This window comes from Hypanus sabinus, unplaced genomic scaffold (assembly GCF_030144855.1).
Source record: "Hypanus sabinus isolate sHypSab1 unplaced genomic scaffold, sHypSab1.hap1 scaffold_170, whole genome shotgun sequence".
In the NCBI taxonomy this organism is placed as follows: domain Eukaryota; kingdom Metazoa; phylum Chordata; class Chondrichthyes; order Myliobatiformes; family Dasyatidae; genus Hypanus; species Hypanus sabinus.
Window position 1 is genome coordinate 429,939 of NW_026779784.1, and position 19,579 is coordinate 449,517.

The following is a 19,579-nucleotide window of genomic DNA, read 5'->3' on the forward strand; positions in this document are numbered from 1 at the left end:
TTTGTTTAGTTCCCCGTTCATAAACTACCTGCTGGAATAATCCAGATGTAAAATTACTTCCTTTATCAGACTGGATTTTTTTAGGCAAACCAAATAAAGTAAAAAAACTTGGTAAGACCCTTCACCACAGTTTTAGCTTTAATATTTCTGAGAGGTATTGCCTCTGGGAATCTGGATGCAGTACACATAATAGTTAGCAGATACGGATGGCCAGCTTTAGTCTTTGGCAAAGGGCCAACACAATCCACTTTAAATTTTGAAGAGGACATACCCTCTGGACTGAGAGTGGACGGGAAATAGTCAGAGAAAAGAGGTGAGGGGTCGGGATGGGGCAAGAGCTGGGGATTGAGAGGTGGATCCAGGCGAGGGGGGAGGTGGGAAGGTGGAAATAGTGACGGGGTGGGAGGTGAGTGTTTGGGGCAACACGGGGCTGCAGAAGATGGAAATTAATTACAAAGAGGTTAGAGAGTATTTGTTATAGAGAGTGCAATAAAGATTCACCAGACTGATCCCTGAGGTGGTGGGGTCATCATATGGAGAAATATCAAATGATATAACCCTTTCATTTAGAGAATCGAGGACTGAGAGGTGAACACTGAAATGCACAACATCATTACCGGTTGAAGCAGGGATCCCAGTCTCTGAAAAAGGGGATGGACGGTCCGGGACTGAAATGAGGGGAAATGTCTCCACTCCGAGGGTGGTAAATGTCTGTAAATCCCCACCACAGAGGGCGGTGGAGACTCAGCGATCATCCTCACATAAATCAAAGGCCGGCAGTTGTGTGGAGAGCGAAGGGATCGCGGAAATGAGGATTGGACAGAAACATGTGGCTGAGATGGGACAGCAGCCGCCATCTTGTTGCTGGTTAGAATGGCCACATCCTGCTGTTTCTCACTTGATGCTTCAGTGTTCCTGTCCAGTGAGGCCTGAGGAATGTGAATAGATATTAGTGTTTATAAACATAGATTTATTTAAATGAAACCAGAACAATTCTGTTTTGGAGCAAACATGAGGAAGTCTGCAGATGCTGGAAATGTGAACAACAACACACACAAAATGCTGGTGGAACACAGCAGGCCAGGCAGCATCTATAGGGAGAAGCCCTGTGGACCATTCGTTCCTGACGTTCCTGCTGTGTTCCTCCTGCATTTTGTGTGGGCAATTCTGTTTTGCGTCTGAACTGTGTGTTGGACCGGGATGGGAATCGAACCCGTAACCGCGACCCGGGGAGGTGGAGGATCGGACGGGGAGATATATAAGAAAAATGCAAAACGTATCTGGTGTAAATATGAAATAATGTGGGAAATGCAGCTGTGGGTCGGGCAGCGTGTGAGGGGCGATGAGCGGAGTCACCGGGACACGTGGGAGACCCTCCACCGTCACGTGATCCCGTTTTCCCTCGTAGCAGGGTAGTTCCTTTCAGAGGCCCCGCCCACCGCTGTGATGACGCCCTGATGACACTGCGCATGCTCAGTGCTGCAGGGGCGGTGTTTCTCGTTCTTTGTTGAAGTGGGTCGGTGGTCGGATTATTCTCTGCGGAGCGACACCAACGACTTTCCATTGGTGAGTGTTGATGCCGGTCCCGAGCTTTAACTTTCCCTTTATCTTAAAAGTCCATTTAAACTTCAGAGTCCCGTTCGCTTTCCCGAACTCAAACAAGAGAAAATCTGAAGTTGCTGGAAATGCGAGCAACGCGCACAAAATGCCGGAGGAACTCAGCAGGCCGGGCAGAATCCAGGAAAAGAGGACAGTCGACATTACCGGCCGAAACCCTTCGGCAGGACTGGAGAATAAAAGGTGGGGGTGGGGAGGGAGAGAGAAACACAAGGTGATCGGTGAAGCCTGAAGGGGGAGGGGATGAACTTTCCCGAACTGACGGCCTCGCCTCGCTTCCTTCACAGAATCTGCCGGGGTCGGTCCGGGTTGTGTGTGTTTCATACTGTTCTGGTCACCCCCATTCTCGGAAGGATGTCGGGGCTTTGGACAGGGCGCAGATGAGGTTTACCAGGACACTGCCTGGATTAGAGGGCATGAGCTATAACGAGAGGCTGGACAAACTTGTGTTGTTTTCTCCAGAGCGGCGCAGGCTGGGGTGAGACTGGATGGACGTTTAAAGATTACGAGCGGAATACGTAGAATATGCAGACGATATCTTTTTCCCCAGAGTTCAAATGTCAAAGATAAGGCAGGTTGCAGAAGATGTGAGGGGCAAGTTTGTTTTCCTCACGGAGTCTGCTGGGTCGGTCAGTGGAATTTGCACCCTCCGCAATAATCACCCTGCGCGCTCACACAACCCCGGGTGGGGGGTGGTTTATTTTCATCCCGTTCGTTGTTGAAGCGGATCGTCTGCGGGGGAGGGGTGGTAGAGGGAGGGAACGGGTCCTCGCCTCCTCGGGCTGGAATTCAGATTCCCATCGGTGAGTACTGAGGCCAGTGTCAAGTCTGGTTGTCTGATGTTGGGCAGTGAGTCCCGGTAACTTCCCGAGCTGTCGGCCATTTACTCAGTTACTGTGTAACACAGCATTTTGTGTGCGGAGGAATTTCTTTAGCCAGAGTGCAGTGAATTTGTGAAATCAGCAGAGCGAGCTGTGGAGGCCATGTTGGGGGGTATTTAAGAGGGAGATTTTGTAGGTTACGATAAGAAGGCCGTGGAGTGGGGCTGTGAGGAGGGGAAGAAAAAGATCAGCCGTGATTGAACGCCGGAGCAGATTCGATGGGCCAAGCGGCCTAATTCTGCTCCTGTGTCTTATGGACCCGGTTTATTGTCGGGGAGACGCACCGACCGGTCACGGTATCCTGCTTTCCGCTCTGATTTCGCCGCAGATCTGCAGCCTGCAGCTTTTTTCCCCGAGGCCCCCCACCCCTTCCGGCTGTGATGTGAAAATCACATCGCGCATGCTGAGAGTCCGCGGAATGGCAGTGATTTTTGGCCGACAGAGTACAGTCACCATTTTGTGCTGCGCAGCACAAGCATCTTTTCCTTTGTTGAGGAAATCTGATATTGCCAATGAGTCCCGTTAACTTCCCAAACTGTCGACTTCACCTCGCTTCCTGGAACTTCTCAAAAACTTTTTCAGTTCAGATAAGCCGGTTTTAAGCCTGGTGATATGTGCTTCGGGGCTGTTCTACCTTCTCCCTAATTGGGGTGGGTGAGAAAGGAGAATGTCCCAGGTTGTGGGGATCTTTCATTTTACCGAGAGAGTGGGAAGTCCAGAAAGAGTTCATGTAGAGGAAACTGTTTTCTGTGATGAGCTGATCTGTGTCCGTAACTCTGCAGTTCCTTGCAGTCACCATACCAAGCCATGAAGTATCCGGATGGAAAATATGCTGTATTGATAACATTTGGTGATGGGCAAAGCATACCAAAGTTCTTGTGGTTTGTTCTAGGTTTGTTCCTTTGGGATCTTTTATACAGTAGTATTGTGGTGAACATTTGTTCCATAATGACAGACGAGGTAGCTCATTAAACTCAGCAGTTTTATTGTGATAAACTTAAAATAGACCAGCCAGCAGGACCCGGAGAGTGAACCTAACCAGTGTCATACAGACAAGGGAGGTAATCTTCACACACCCCACTTACAGTTAGGGTGGCCCAGAAATAGACAAGCAAAAACTGTACAATCCAAGCTAAAAGGTAACAATAAATGAACTGGAACATACCATCATAACCCCACAAAAGCATTTTCACACAAGAACAATAAACAGAGCTGTTTGGATTTGGGTATTTGATCCTCCACAATATTCCACGTGCGATTTTAAAATGGATGTGGCAGTGTTTTTTTAAAAGGTCGAGTTGCAAGATCGACAGCAACCTGGCATGGATGGAGTGCACACTTGGGAGTGGTCCGTCACTGGATCGAGCTCAGACCCTCCGTTCGCGAGCCGGGAGCTGATACTGCACCATCAGCCGACTCCACAAATGTAGGTGTGGGCTGTCGACCAGACCCTCCTCTCCTCCCCCCATCCCCCTCCTCTGAGAGTGTCACAGTATGTATCATTAATTCCGTATCTGTGTATTGCTAGAGGACCATCAGTGATCGTCCTTGATCCCTTCTCCCACCTGGTTCCATCTGCTCATTCCTCACTCATCTCGTTCAACCGTTGTCTAGCCTGTATCCAGCCACCTCAGTGATGTATATCAACCATCTTGTTCAACCTCTGTCCAGTCTGTATCCCACCCCCTCAATGATATATATCAACCATCTTGTTCAACCTCTGTCCAGTCTGTATCCCACCACCTCAATGATATGTATCAACCATCTTGTTCAACCTATATCCCACCACATCATTCAGTCTTTCTTTTAACCTTTGTCTTCATCAATTCTGTTGCACTTTTAGCCTCGGAGTTAATACAGAATCGGTCATTATTACATGGATCTGTGAGAGGATCATCAGGTTCCAGTTCTGTCGGTGTGGTAGTATGAGTTTTTGAACTGTGAATGGCTGAGACACTGCAGCACATTACTGGCAGCAAAGAGTAATGGGAGAGTAATAAGCCTGGGGTGGAGACTCCCAACAGTGTGGAACTGGCTTCAGCCCAGTTCCGTATTTCTGCAGATGGGGCTGAATGGTCCTCCTTCCCCAATGAATCAGAAGTGGTGACTGGGTGTCTGGAAATTTGTTGCAGGAAAATTCCTGATTAGACTACTCCATGTGAGACGTGGGGGGAGTGTGTGAGGATTCCAGGGTAGGTAAGTAGCAGGTACAGCTCTGTGACCCTGTGATGGTTGGCCTGGAATGTCACCCAGTAATGAACCCGCAGGTGACATTACCTGTATTTATGAGCGGTTGAGTAGGTGTTTCTGATCTGGGTTCCGATGTCTGGTGATCGAGTTCATTTGGAAACAATCACTGCTAATCTGAGGAGAGAATGAGTTCCCATTCCATCCGTCATAGGATGAAGCTGTGATTAAATGGGCTGTTCCATCTTTGCACCAGGAAAAATGGTTCAGATGGTGTTTGGAAATCCACCCTCAGTCTCAAGTCTCTGTCAGATAGTGAAAATCAAACAGAAGCTTCAGATGCTGCAGATCTGCACCAAAACCTGAAAATATTTGAAGACTTTGTAACGAAAGTTGTGAACGTGAATCATCAAATTTGTTCCTTTCCCCACAGCTGTTCCTTACCTGTTGAGTGTTTCTGGTAATTCCAGTTTCTCTTTATTACATTCACCCTGGAATAGCTTAAATTTCCAGAAAAGATTGCTAATCACCTTCAGGGTTACAGGAGGAAGGCAGGAACATGCTGTTGGAATAAAATCAGCCATGGTTGAATAGTGGAGTAGACTTGATGGACTGAATCACCTAATTCTATTCCTGCGTCTTCAGTCTTACCATAACTGAACGATGACTCCTTCCTATCCCATGTAAGGGTTTGTGACATGTGACGGACAATTATAGATTTCTTCACTCAGATCATTATATTTGTCTTTAATAATTAAATTTCAGTGAGCTTATGTTTTTTGGTACATTGAGCAGAAATGTTCCCCTTTGCATTGTTAATGTGTTTCATTGTCTTTCTGTTTAAAGTTAGACCTGTGTTGAGAGATTTATTGGAAGAAAAGCCCACATCTGGAAGCAAACCACGACTGTAGACGAGGGAACAGCAGCAAGTGAACCTGCCCAAGGACTGAGAGCATCAACTGGACAGAACCCATCTGACTCAGAGTTAACATTCATTCAGTCAGGAGAAAGTTTGGTGAGTCTCATTTACTCAGACATTGGTCCTGTCCCCATTACATACCTGCACAAAGATAGGAAATAGTTGGAGTGAGACAGAATGTGCCCAGAAGTATCAGTTGCCTCTGACAGATCCAGTTGCAATCACTCCAGATTTGGTAATGTGTTGTCAGCAGTCCAGCTCTACAAAGTCATTCACATTACCTCAGTGTTTGATCATTTGCAGATCTTGCATCTTCTGAAGTAGCTGCAGTGGGGGTTAGTTCTGAATGGGGAGAGGGAGACGGGAGTATTTATACTTAAGATCTTAAAAAAATGTAATTGTTTAAAATTATTTGCTGCAAACTCATTACCCATAACCTATACATTCTCAACCAAATTATTGACATAGATGACAAGTTGCAATAGGTGTAACCATGGAAAACATCACTAGGCACTGGGCTCAAGTGCAATAAACAGCCTCTCATCATCACACTTTGCTTCGTACAATCCAGCTGTTCCCAGACTCTGGGGTTGTGTAACAAACACAATGTTCGCAACAAGATTAGACAGTAATTAATATAAAGAGATTCTTAGGGCACATGAACTGTCTGATCCAATGGACCAGATCCTTCCTTGTTTACAACTTAATTTGCCCCCGGACCCATCCTCCCAGGTCGCGCCCCAAACACCCTCCACCCCGGCAATCCCACCACAACACTCCCACGATTTATCCCACACCTGTACACGTAGACAGATTCCCTTCACCCATGTCCACACTTCCAGCTTCGGGAACCACAACTAATTGATCCCACAATCCTGGCTCGGGAGCAAAACTGAAACCAGGGCTGCAGCACTGGAGAGCCCAGACTGTGCAGGTGTCGGGCTCAGACCCGACCCTTTCCCATTGCAACCAGTCATGTATTTACACGAACCTGAGATCAGCGCCTTCCTCTCCGCTGCTCGCTGACATCAGCTGGGGTTGGCATTGTGCTGCCATTTGCAGGAGGTCCCTGCGTAACTACCTATGGCCGGACGTCGGAGGGAAACTGTAGAGTGTTTGTCCTTTCATGGTGACACCTCTGAACTCTACATTAACTCCATTCAAATGACTCTGGGTGAAAATTAATGACCAACAAACATGATTCCTCTCGGCGATCAGCTGTCTGAATGGTTCACTCAGTTTTAGATTAAGCGGTATCTGTGGTCCACATTGTCAGATTGATTAGTTTCCGAGGAGACAAAGAATGCAGAGATTTTGTTCACTGACACAAATCTGTGTTTACCCTGCTGGCAATTCTGGTTTACACTAGCAAACACGTTGTTTATGAAATTAGTGAACAACAGGACACCGCACTGATTGAACCACCTCAGATCAAATCACCCTGAAGATCCTCCCAGGAAACATTTGGGGTTTTGTGACCCAACTCGAGAAAAAGGCCATGCAGCCCAGCCATCAACAACATGGCAAAGCCGGACACATATCAGGGGACTTTACGTCACACAGCACTGGATTCAGTGATAAAGCCCGTTAAGTTTCCTCCTTTGTACCCTGAAATCATTAAAAACACCCATTAAACAGCTTTTGAAAACAAGATCTCACCCACACATAACGTCACTCTGCGCCTGATGTCAGGTCTGGGTTCCTCACACCGGGATCTGATGCAGTGATGCGTGCAGTTCCTTGTGTCACATTCACACTGAGACATTTGATCTTTAATGCATAAGGTAAAAATCACCTGACCCACCACCACGGTTAACAGAGGGTTTATGAGCTGAGCTATTCCCATTGGTGCGAAACAATGTCAATCACTGGTTACACCCAATCGCGGAAGCAGAGTAGCCGAGAGATTGTTGCCACTGCTGAACCCATTTCCTGCTTCTGCTGAACTCCCCGTCAGAGCGTAACAAACCTCAAAGTAAATGTCCCACTTCTTGATTTATTTCCATTTCCCTCCGAGGTAATTTGGGGCATTTATAAACCCGGGAGTGAGTGATCCGGCAGAAGGATGAGGGTGAGGGATTTTACTGAGAGAGTAAAGATGGTGTGAGGGGGGAGGACAGCATGGAGCCTCAGAGGATGTTTGTCCCAGTGGGGGATCAAGGAGCAGGATGGGGGAAGGAGCCAATTAATAGTGAGGGAAGGGACAAGCTCACCATTGGAAATGTCTGAGCACACGGTGGTGGTAAGCAGACATATCCACCACTTTGGGGGGCAAACCCTGACAGACTGTTGATCTGGATTGGAGTGGTGTTGGGGTGCAAGGATGGACTGGTCTTGGGTCATTGAATGACTGGATGGGCTGAGAGGCCTGTTCCTGTTGTCTGTGCGTCTATTGAGAAAGAATAACCAGACCCTTTTTGGGTCTGCAGGATTTCCCATTGGCTGTCGTAGGGTCCGGTGCTTGGAGCCCATTTGACCATAAGACAAAGAAGCAGAAGTCAGCTATTCAGATAGTCAGCCATTGAGTCTGCGCCGCCGTTTCAACATGAGCTGATCCAATCTCCCCTTTAGTCTCTTTCGCCCGACTTCTCACCATAACCTTTGATGCCCTGACTGCTCAGATACCTATCAATCTCTGCATTAAATACACCCAATGACCTGGCCTCCACTGCCACCCGTGGCAACAAATTCCACAGATTCACCACCCTCTGGCTGAAAAAATGTTTTCACATCTCCATTCTGAATGGGCGCCCTGCAATCCTCAAGTCATGTCCTCTCGTACTGGACTCCCCCACCATGGGAAACAACTTTGCCACATCCACTCTGTCCATGCCTTCCAACATTCGAAATGTTTCTATGAGGTCCCCCCTCATTCTTCTAAACTCCAAGGAGTACAGTCCAAGAGCAGTCAAACATTCCTCATATGTTAACCCTCTTATTCCCAGAATCCTTCTAGTGAATCTTCTCTGAACCTTCTCCAATGTCAATACATCCTTTCTTAAATAAGGAGTCCAAAACTGCACACAGTATTCCAAGTGAAGTCTTACCAGTTCCTTATAGAGCCTCAACATCACATCCCTGCGCCCATACTCTATACCTCTAGAAATGAATGCCAACATTGCATTCGCCTTCTTCACCACCGACTCAACTTGGAGGTTAACCTTAAGGTTATCCTGCACGAGAACTCCCAAGTCCTGTTGCCTCTCAGAACTTTGAATTCTCTCCCCACTTAAATAATAGTCTGGCCATTTATTTCTTCTTCCAAAGAGCTTGACCGTACACTTTCCGACATTCTAATTCATTTGCCATTTCTTTGCCCATTCCCTCAATCTATTCAAGTCTCTCTGCAGACTCTGTTTCCTCAGCACTACGGGCCACTCCACCTATCTTTGTATCATCAGCAAAATTAGCCTCAAAGCCATCAATTCCATAATCCAGATCGTTGATATACAACGTAAAAAGAAGCGGCCCCAACACGGACCCCTGTGGACCCCTGGTAACTGGCAGCCAACCAGAATGGAATCCCTTTATTCCCACTCTCTGTTTCCTGCCAATCAACCAATGCTCAATCCACGTATGCAACTCTCCTGTGATTCTATGGGCTCTTATCTTGTTTAGCAGCCTCATGTGTGGCCCCTTGTCAAGGGCCTTCTGAAAATCCAATACACAACATCCACCACATCTCCCTTGTCTAGCCTGCTTGTAATTTCCTCCAAAATTTGCACGAGGTTTGTCAGACAGGATTTTCCTTTAAGGAAACCATGCTGAGTTCGGCCTATCTTGTCATATGTCTCCAGGTACTCCGTAATCTCATCCTTGACAATCGACTCCAACAACTTCCCAACCACTGATGTCAAGATTTCCTTTTTGCTTCCTTGCCCCCTTCTTAAATAGCCGAGTGACATTTGCAATCTTCCTGTCCTCCGGAACCAGACCAGAATCTGTTGACTTTTGAAAGATGATTGCAAATGCCTCCGCAATCTCCACTGCTTCTTCCTTCAGAACATGAGGGTACATTCCATCTGGTCCAGAAGACGTATCTACCCTTAGACTATACTGCTTCCTGAGTACTTTCTCTGTCGTGATTGTGACTGTGCATATTGCTCTTCCCTGACACCCTTGAATGTCCGGTATATTGCAGAAGCTTTCCTCAGTGAAGACTGATGCAAAATACACATTCAGTTTCTAACCATCTCCTTTTCTCCCAGTACAATTTCTCCAGCATCATTTTCTATTGGTCCTATATCTACTCTCACCTGACTTTTACTCTTTATGTACTTTAAAATCTTTCATTATCCTCTTTGATATTATTTGCTACCTCCCTTTCATGGTTCAATTTTTCACTCTTAATGACCTTCTTAGTTTCCTTTTGTAAGCTTTTAAAAACTTCCCAATCCACTTTCTTCCCACTAAGTTTTGTTTCCTTGTATGCCCTCTGCTTTGCTTTTACTTTGGATTTGTCTGCGCTTGTCAGCCATGGTTGCATCCTTTTTCCATTTGAAAATTTCTTTTTCTTTGGAATATATCTTCCTCACTTCTCACATGAACTCCAGCTACTGCTGCTCTGCCGTCCTTCCTGCTAGTGTCCCTTTCCAGTCAACCTTGGCCAGTTCCTCTCTCATGCCACTGTAATTTCCTTTACTCCACTGAAATACTGACACATCGGATTTCGGCTTCTCTTTCTCAAATTTCACAGGAACTCAGTCATGTTGTGATCACTGCCTCCTAAGGGTTCCTTCACTTCCATCTCTCTAATCAACTCTGATTCATTACACAACACCCAATCCAGTACAGATGATCCCCTAGTGGGCTCAACAATAAGCTGTTCTAAAAAGCCATCTCATTTTACCGTAGTTCTGCAGCATCTGTGGGTTTCATTTCAAGGCCTGCCCCCTCATGCTTGCTTCAACAATCACAGCACATGCTCGCTCCTCCTGGACGGACAGCAGTTTCCTTTCCATTTTGTGTTGGGATAGTCTGCGGGGTCGGAATTGGGAGAGGACCCTCGCCCCCACGGGGCAGTGTGCCTGGGGAAGCATCACCAGCACAGGTTGAATTAAATGCAGCACAAGGCAGGGTAAAAGGGTAAATTACAACTTTAATTTCATTATTACAGAAATTAAACTCACAGCATGTGATACAGAGCTTTTTCAGTTTATTTTGGTCAGTAACAGCTCACAAAGGAGTGTTGCATTATTTTTCATTCTCTGATCAATGCCCTTCAGTGAATAGACAACTGACCTCAGGAGCGTGAGGTGGGGTGATTGGGGGGGGGGGGGGAGGGAAAGGATGTTGTGAACATTGGCTGTAAGGAATGTATTAGACTGAAGAGAAAACTAATGAATATGGGCTTTGCATTTCTGCAAAATCTGTTCAGGATGTTACAAGCATCTTGAAAATGGTGTTTGTGCATTATTCAAAATAAAAAAGAAATTACTGGATATTCGGGGAGACCTCCAGCTTTCCAGGTAACCACATCTACACCAGTACACCAAGCTGCAACTCCTGAGAGAAGTGTTAAGGAACTGGAGCTGCAAATGCTTGATGTCATTTGCCTCATAAGGGATGCTGAGTAAGTTTAAAATAAAATTTACTGGGTTATCTTTAAAATCATCGTCCACTCAAAGCTTCTCATTAAACTTCTAGACCTGACCTCAATAGATCCTTGTGCAATTGGATCCTGGATTTCCTCACTTGCAGACCCCACTCAGTTCAGATTGGCAAAAACATCTCCTCCACAATCTCCATCATCACAGGAGTACCACAGAGATGTGTACTCAGCCCCCAGTCTATTCGCTTTACACCTGTGACTGTGTGGCTAAGTACCATATATAAGTACGTTGTTGACACCACTGTTGTGGGCTGTATCAAAAGGGGTGGTGAACAAGATACTGCACTGACTGAAGCACCCCGAACCAGATCACACTGGAAAGTCCTCCCCAGGAACACTGGGGGTTTTGTAACCCAACACAAGATAAAGGCTCCACTGCCCACTCCATAACGCCAGGCATGTAGCAGGGGACTTCCCCTCACACAACACTGCATTCAGTGATGAAACCTGTTAAGTTTCCTTTGTTGTTCCACTAAAATCATTTGAAACCTCCATTGAACAGCTTTTGAAAACAAGCTCTCACCCACACGTGACGCCATTGCGTTCCCACACTGGGATATAACTTCAGTCTGTGCCCTCATGTGTCTGATGTCACGTGGGTTCCCCACACCAGGATCACATGCCTGGTGCCACATGTGGGATCCCCACCACTGGATCTAACATCAGTCTGCGCCCCCACCTGCCTGGTGTCACGTGTGGGTACCCCACACTGGGATATGATGTCATGTGTGCAATTCCTTACATAACACTGACACTGAGACGGTTGAACTTTACTGGCTGAGGTAACAATTCCCTGACCCACCCACCCCACCTACCATCAACAGAGGAGTTGCACTCTTCCCATTGGTGCAAAGCAATGTCAATCACTGGTTGCACCCAATAGTGGAGATGGGCCAGCCGAGGGGTTGTTAACCCTGCTGATCACATCTCACACTCCCGCTCTGAACTCCCCGTCAAAGCGGAACAAATCTCAAAGTAAATGTCCTGCTTTTTGAATTATTTACATTTTTCTCCGAGGTAAGTTGGGGGTGTTTGTGAAGTATCTCCTGCGGCAGGTTTCTGATGTATCGCTGACAGTTAGGAGAAGACTTCTCAGCCCTTCAGTTGATGCTGGTTCCCCAGGGAAGGAGGGATCCCAGCAGCAGTAAGAGGGAGAGGGAATTAACTGAGAGGATAAATATGGTGTGAGAAGTTGGATAGGATGGAGTCTGAGGTTGTTTGTCCCTTTCTTGAACAAAAGAACAATGCAAACTTCCAATCCTTTGGTACTTCTCCCATCCCTATTGATGATGCAAAGATCATTGCCAGAGGCTCAGCAATCTCCTCCCTCACTTCCCACAGTAGCCTGGGTTATATCTCATCCAGTCCCGGCGGCTTATCAAACTTTCAAAAGGTCCAGCACATCCTCTTTCTTAAATTCTGTGCACTCAAGTGTTTCAGTCCGCTGTAAGTCATCCCCACAACTTCCAAGGTCTCTTTCACTTGTGAATAATGAAGCAAAGTATTCATTATGTACATCAGAATGTTTTAAATGATCGGCTGATTGAGAAACATCTGTTGAAAATGTAGCGGTGAACTCTAACCAAACCAAGTTGCCGTTATTAGCGACCCCACGGATTTGTTATCTTTGCATGGTGTCCCCTCAGCTCCCGTGATGATTGTTACAAATGTCGGTGATATGTATTCGATCCGTTATTAGCAATCAGCAAATGTACAATCTTGAAGCGATGAATCTGAAGTGTAGCCAAGTGTAGGTTCAGCATATTTGAGAGGATAATAACAAAATATATGATATCCATCAGTCCCCAGCTGTGTACTGCATGGAACAAAGCACAAACATGTAACTGATTCCCTTCGCATTTACCACACCCCGAATGATGCGAACAGTTACCATAAAAAAAATCATAAATACACAATACAGATAGGGAACAGATGCACAGGCTCAGCACTGATACCAGGTCTTCCACCTGAAATATTCACATACTGTCTGTCTTGTTGAATAATTCCAGCATTTTGTTTTATTTATCTCAAAAGCTTCTTTTCCCAGCTTGCTGTTTTCGATGTATGGCAGGTCTACATTGTGCTTAACAAGGTGCCATGTAACTATCTGATATTAGCCAGGTGATAAGTTCAAAGAAACCTTGACTGAGTTTAGGTGATAAAAATGGTCTTAAAGTCCTGCAGGAGAAAATGTCGTGGTTCAGGACAAGATGTCATGATGTTATTTGTGACATTGCATTGTTCGAGATGTCAGTGATTCTATGTAGACTCAAAGCATATATTGCCAGAAGCGTCAATCCCAGATGATGTTAAACTGAAAAGAGAAGAATAGATGTTCCACACTGCGGTAACACTTGTCCATTACTCACCACAACACCACCAGTGGTAGGAGGACAAAGTCCATACACTCCATAGTTTTAGTCTGCTGTAAGTCATCCCCACAATTGTCAAGGTCATTCTGTCGAGAATGTAGCGGTGGGATTCAACCAAGCAAATCTGCCATTGCTGGCGCCATCCGCGGATTTGTCATACTTGCAAGACGTGCCCTCAGCTCCAATAATGATTGTTACAAAAGTAGGGCCTATGTGTTGGGTACTTTATTAGTAATCAGCAAACATACAATCTCGAAGCGATGAAACTGCACTGTACCCAAGTGTAAGTTCAGTGTATCTGAGTGGATAATAACAACATATATTACATTCATCAGTCCCCAGCTGTGTACTACAGTGAACAAAGCACAAATATGTAACTGATTCCCTTTGCATTTACTACAACCCCAGTGATGCAACATTACCATAAAAAGTATCATAAATACACAATGCAGGATGCAATGCTGATAGAGAACAGATACATGGCTCCTACACTCAGGCTCAGCTCTGAAACAGGGTCTTCCATTTGAAATATTAACATGCTCACTGTCTTGTTGAATAATTCCATCATTTTGTTTCATTTATTTTGATGATTAATCCCAACTGGCAGTTTTGGACGTGTGACTTGTCAACATTGTGTTTAACAAGGTGTCATATAACTAACTATCTGATAATAGCCAGGTGATATGCTCAAAGAAATATTAATCAAGTTTTGGTGCTAATAATGGTCTTGAAATCCTGCAGAAAGAACGATAGTTGTTCAGGGCAAAATGTCACGATGCTATGTGTGACATTGCGTTGTTCAGGTTGTCAGTGTGTTATTCTTTCGATACAAATCATATATTGACATTGGTGTCAATGCCAGGTGATGTTAAAATGAAAGGAGACGGTGAGAATCAGGTGTGACTGAGAAATCTGTATAATCCAGTGACGAGAGGAATAGAAGCCTGATCGTCAGCAGAAATGATTCAGCCCACACTGCTGGAACAGTTGTCCATTACTCACCACAGCGCCACCAGTGGTAGGAGGACCAAGGCAATGGGTGCTGTCTGTTCAACCTGGCTTGCCATTCCGGAGACTCATCACTCCCGGTCCAGGACACAAGATTGGTTCCTAAAAGGGAATTGCCTGTAATATAGTGAGTAGATAACCCTGGAGAATCCTATCCCAATCTATGTTCCATGGAGAGATTGGAAATGGACATTGTGTGACTGTGGGTGGACGGGCACAGGTGGATCCGGCCATGTCAAGGTTTCAGTGGACAGACCCAAGATGTTTGGAATTCCTTGCCTCAGTTTAAAACCAAAACAGTGTTCTCTTTTAAACCCCAGTGATTGTTTGATCCTCCTGTTATTTTTTTTGTTACAGAGCAGCAAAAACTGATCACATCTGTCCTCAAAATGAGTCAAGGTTCGAGCAGTGGAGGAGCTCCAGTGACATCAACATCGGGAAAGGACACAGGTATTTTGGTGAATTATTTTAATTTATAAATTACTGATTCTGGGTTTAATTCAACGTCGGCAATTCACAAAATGTTTGTGAAAAACTGAGCAGAGAGATGAGAGAGAGTTAACATCTCTGGGGAAACGGTCACTTGTGGAAGGAAACAGTCACTTGTGTCTGCTCTTGCTCCTCTAACAGATTATGATGCACATTAAAGTAGCGAGATTCTACATAACACAAGATATTCTGCAGATGCTGATCAGTTTGAGCAACACACACAAAATATTGGCGGAACTCAGCAGGTCAGGCAGCAACCATGGAGAGGAATAGACATTTGACGTTTTGGATCAGGACCACAAGGAATAGAAAGTAGTGTGACAGTATCTGGAATTACAGTTCCTTCATTTCCAGTCCGATGAAGGGCCTTGGCCCGAAACGTTTATTGTTTATTCTCCTCCATAGATGCTGCCTGACCTGCTGAGCTCCCCAGCATTTTGTGAGTTATTCCAGAGATTGTCTGAGGAAGGGGTTGACCGGGCAGGCAGACAGTAACCCAGAGCAAAGCGGTGGTGATGGACAGTATCAGGAGAGTGATAGTGATGGGTTACTATATTCACCCAGGAATAAGCAGAGTCCTTTGAAAACAGAGAGTATATTAACAGAGACAAGAAAGAGCAGCCTTCAACAGATGGAACACCCCAGCCCGAGTCCGTTTCAGACCGGGATCTGACACCACACTGCGCCCCCTCCTGCCTGCTGTCACATGACACATCATTCCCAGCCCAGGACACAAGAATGGTTCCTTAAAGGGAATTGCGTGTAATATAGTGAGTAGATACCCTGGAGAATTCAGGCACAGTGTACAATCCATGGATAGTGTGGAAATGGACATTGTGTGACTGTGGGAGGACCAGGCAATGTCACGGCTTCAGTGGACAAGCCCAATATGTTTGGAAGTGTTTGCCTCCGTTTAAAAACAAAACGGTGTTCTCCTTAAACCCCAGTGAATGTTTGACCCTCGTTTTTGTTTGTTTCAGAACTGATCACACCTGTCCTCAAAATGGGTCAAGGTGCCAGCAGTGGAGGAGTTCCAGTGATGTCAACATCGGGAAATGATACAGGTATGCTGGCGAGTTATTTTAATTTATAAATACTCTGCTCATTCTGTGTCTGGGTTTAATTCAATATTGGCAATTCAGAAAACATTGGTGAAAACTGAACAGAGATGAGAAAGAGAGTCAACATCTCTGGGGAAAACACAGTCACACGTGGAAGGAGTACAGTTACCGTCTGCTCCTGCTCCTCTGACAGATTGTGATGCACATTCAAATAGCGAGTTACTCCAGAAGACAAGACATTCTGCAGATGCTGAAAGTTTTGGGCAACACAAAGACACACAAAAGATTTGCAGAACTCAGCAGGTCAGGCAGCATCCATGGACAGGAATAAAAATGTGACATTTTGGATCAGGACCACGAGGAATAGAAATTAGTGTGACAATATCTCAAATTTCTGTCCCCTAATTTCCAGTCCGATGAAGGTCCTTGGCCCGAAACGTTGATTGTTTTTTCTCCTCCATAGATGCTGCCTGAGCTGCAGAGTACCTCCAGCATTTTGTGAGATATTCCAGAGATTTGCTGAGGAAGGGATTGACCAGGCAGGCTGACAGTAACCCTGAGCAAGGTGGTGGTGATGGGCAGTACCAGGACAGTCATGGTGATGTGTTACTATATTCCCAGGGATAAGCAGAGACTTTTGCAAAGAGAGATATATTCAAGGGGACAAGAAAAAGCAGCCCTCAACAGATGGAACACCCCAACCCAAGCCCGGCCCACACTGCTGTCACGTGTGCGTTCCCCACACCAGGATATGACATCACGTGTGCACTTCATTACATCAAACTGGCGCTGAGACTGTTGAGCTTTACCGCCAAAGGTAACAATTACCTGAACCACCCAACCCACCACACAGTCAACAGAGGAGTTACACTCTTCCCATTGGTGACATCATTTTCCCGCCAGTAGAGGTCATATGACAGTTTTTTTTTACAGGGTATAAAAGGAGGACCCCTCCCTGTGAGGAGGGGCAGTTCGTGGCTGGATTTGCCATTTTGACTCCATGCCACTGCGTGGTCCAATATTATGATGCAGTTTGGTTGAAAGGTGGGGTTTTATTTAAAGCCTAAAGTTTAAAAGTTCATTGCTGGCAGTTTCGTTACAATGCTGCCAGGTAAAAATTAGTGGAGAGTGAAGATCAGATTTCAGGAGTTAAAAGATCGAGGGAAGTCAGTTTCAATGGTGAAACAGGTTCGACCTTGTTTGATCCTCATTCGGAAGGAATCCATTGGCTGTGCCCGTGTTAACCCCTGCACATATTAGCAGAAAGGGTTGGGTACAGTTTTGTAAAGGAAAGGTCAGTGCCTCTAAGCCATTTCATTTTCACCTTCGTAAATTCTCCAGGAAAAATATAGTTCGACTGGAAACCTCAGCAACACGACGTGAAAGAGAATTTAAATTGTCTAAAACGTCTCTCCTTTAATGGACTGCAAGCACTTTGAACTTCTGCAGTACTACTTTGAAGAACTGTTTTTGCAACATTGCTTTAAGAACTGTTTTCGCTTTATTCCTTTAAGAACTGTTTAAACCGCAGCACAGCAGCTGATTTCCAGTTACGTTAGATGTTTGTTGCTTTTGGGGGTTTGTTTTTCAGTGTTTAATACATTTTTTATTTGTTATTTTTAAAAAAAACCCTGCCTCACATTATATCTATTGCTGCTGAATCCGTAACATATATATGGGGGTATATCCGGGATTAACCATTTTTGTGTTTACATGTTTGTTCTATTTTGAATCGGTGTTTTGGAAAAGGGGAATACTGGATTCTTTTGTCTGATTGGCTTGTGAGTGGAATTCGGCAGCAATGAATATTGTTGAGTTTCTGGCTTTGCCAGAGTTGTTAGCGAAGGTGAAAAAAACTGAGGTGTCTGAGATAGCTAGTAGATTGGAACTTAAAGGTATTTCAAGGTCTACATCAAAGGCTCTAATACAGAGAAAAATCACATCAGACTATGTGGATTCGGGTGATTTTGATGAACCCACTTTAGAGCTGTTTCCAATAAGTAATCTAGAGATGCAGTTGCAACTCGAACAAATGAAGTTGGAACAAAGTAAAGCAGAATTGGAGCGTTATAGGTCAAAAGCTGAAAATAAAAAGAGGGAATTTGAATATGCGATGGCGGAATTAAGGTCTGAGAATCAGTCTTCTGGTTCTAGAAAACCGTTTGTTGTTAGTCAAGAAATTAAATTGGTCCCTCCACTTAGTGAAACAGAAATAGAAAACAGATTTCAGAGTAGCCGAAAGATAAATGGTCAGTGTTGTTGCAGAGTGTACTTAAAGGCAAAGCACAACAAGTTTATATAGCTTTAACTGCTGCGCAAGCACTTGATTATGATATTGTGAAACAGCAGATTTTGAAAGCATACAAATTGGTCCCAGAAGCATATAGAGAAAGATTCAGAAGTTTGAAGAAGTCTGTGGAAAAAACTTGTGGAATTTGCCTATGATAAAGCTGTGCGTTTTGAGAGATGGCTTTCCTCTTTGTAAATGGGGACTGTAATAAATTGAAAGAACTGATTTTAATGGAGGAAGTTAAACAAAGCATCCCTGTTGAAGTAAATACCTACTTAAATGAGAGGGATATTGATACCTTGCAGGACTCTGGTAGATTAGCTGATGAGTATGTTTTAATCCATAAGAATAAATTTCCTTGGGGCAGAATTTATAAGAGGAAAAATAACACGGAGATTCAAGGTAAACCAGAAATTAAATTACTAGGTAATGAGAAAGGTAAAGAGGAAGGAAATCCTGTGAAGGAAAGACAGTTTGGTCCTATTTGTAACTATTGTAAGAAACCTGGCCATGTAATAGCAAACTGTTTCCGATTGAAAAAGAAAGAGAAAGAAGCAGTCCAAGATGCTTGCATGCAACATACTGAAACACCTGTAAATTACAGGTTTTGACAAACACAAATGAAGTTTTGTTAGTCTGACCAAATTAAAGGTGGATATGATCATTTTATAACTGAAGGGTTTGTATCCTTGAAAGAAGGGTCTACTCCAGTGCCAATAAAAGTCTCAATCACTGATGTTAGACAGTGTATTGAAGTTTAATGATGAGGTAAATTATATATGAGGTGTTGGGAGTGCCTTTATGCCTGTACATTTGCATAAAGTAAGGGTTAGTTACAGGACTTGTTAAAGTAGGATTACAGCCTAGCTTACCTGTGAAGGATATTTCTTTATTGTTAGGTAATGACTTGGCAGTTGGACAATTTTTTCCTGAAGTGCATTTGACAATGGAGTCAGAGGAACCAGAGATGAATTCTAACACAGATTCTTCCTGTGTTGTGACTAGAGCTGTGGCTAAAAAGATTGATGTGCAGAATGAGGTTGTTACTCATGACTGTTCATCTCAGGATTCGAGTTTTGAGGATGTGTCAGAGACTTCCTTACCTTCATTGTTTGAACAAGATTCTTGCAGTAAGTCTGACTAT

General features: G+C 44.7%; 1 protein-coding gene across 1 annotated transcript in view; it reads left to right on the forward strand.

Annotated features, from left to right (window-relative positions):
* The first annotated feature begins 2,533 nt into the window (after nt 1-2,533).
* LOC132387289 (uncharacterized) overlaps nt 2,534-19,579 on the forward strand; it is a 71,004-nt gene continuing 53,958 nt past the window's right edge. Inside the window, exons 1-4 of the mRNA XM_059959650.1 lie at nt 2,534-3,924; nt 5,532-5,700; nt 14,953-15,045; nt 16,065-16,148. Coding sequence (XP_059815633.1) covers nt 14,985-15,045; nt 16,065-16,148 — 145 coding nt within the window. The 5' untranslated portion in view covers nt 2,534-3,924; nt 5,532-5,700; nt 14,953-14,984. The remainder of the gene's footprint in view (nt 3,925-5,531; nt 5,701-14,952; nt 15,046-16,064; nt 16,149-19,579) is intronic.